This window comes from Mesitornis unicolor, unplaced genomic scaffold (assembly GCF_000695765.1).
Source record: "Mesitornis unicolor isolate BGI_N332 unplaced genomic scaffold, ASM69576v1 scaffold18703, whole genome shotgun sequence".
Lineage (NCBI taxonomy): Eukaryota > Metazoa > Chordata > Aves > Mesitornithiformes > Mesitornithidae > Mesitornis > Mesitornis unicolor.
In genome coordinates this window covers 116123-116328 of record NW_010172843.1, presented here as the reverse complement: position 1 = coordinate 116328, position 206 = coordinate 116123, and the positions used below count along the sequence as shown (strand labels likewise).

Genomic DNA, 206 nt, shown 5'->3' with positions numbered 1-206 from the left:
ACGGGGTTAACTGGGGCAGGATCGTGGCCTTCTTCGAGTTTGGCGGCGTGATGTGCGTGGAGAGCGTCAACCGGGAGATGTCTCCCCTCGTGGACAGCATCGCCGCCTGGATGACCGAGTACCTGAACCGGCACCTGCACAACTGGATCCAGGACAACGGAGGCTGGGTACGTCCTGGATTGCTCTTTTCCTTTTCCACCTCTGGC

The 206-nt window shown here is 60.2% G+C and overlaps 1 protein-coding gene across 1 annotated transcript in view; it reads left to right on the top strand.

The window, feature by feature from the left end:
• Positions 1-206, top strand: part of BCL2 (B-cell CLL/lymphoma 2) — a 92453-nt gene that overhangs the window by 415 nt on the left and 91832 nt on the right. Inside the window, exon 2 of the mRNA XM_010180539.1 lies at positions 6-167. Coding sequence (XP_010178841.1) covers positions 6-167 — 162 coding nt within the window. The remainder of the gene's footprint in view (positions 1-5; positions 168-206) is intronic.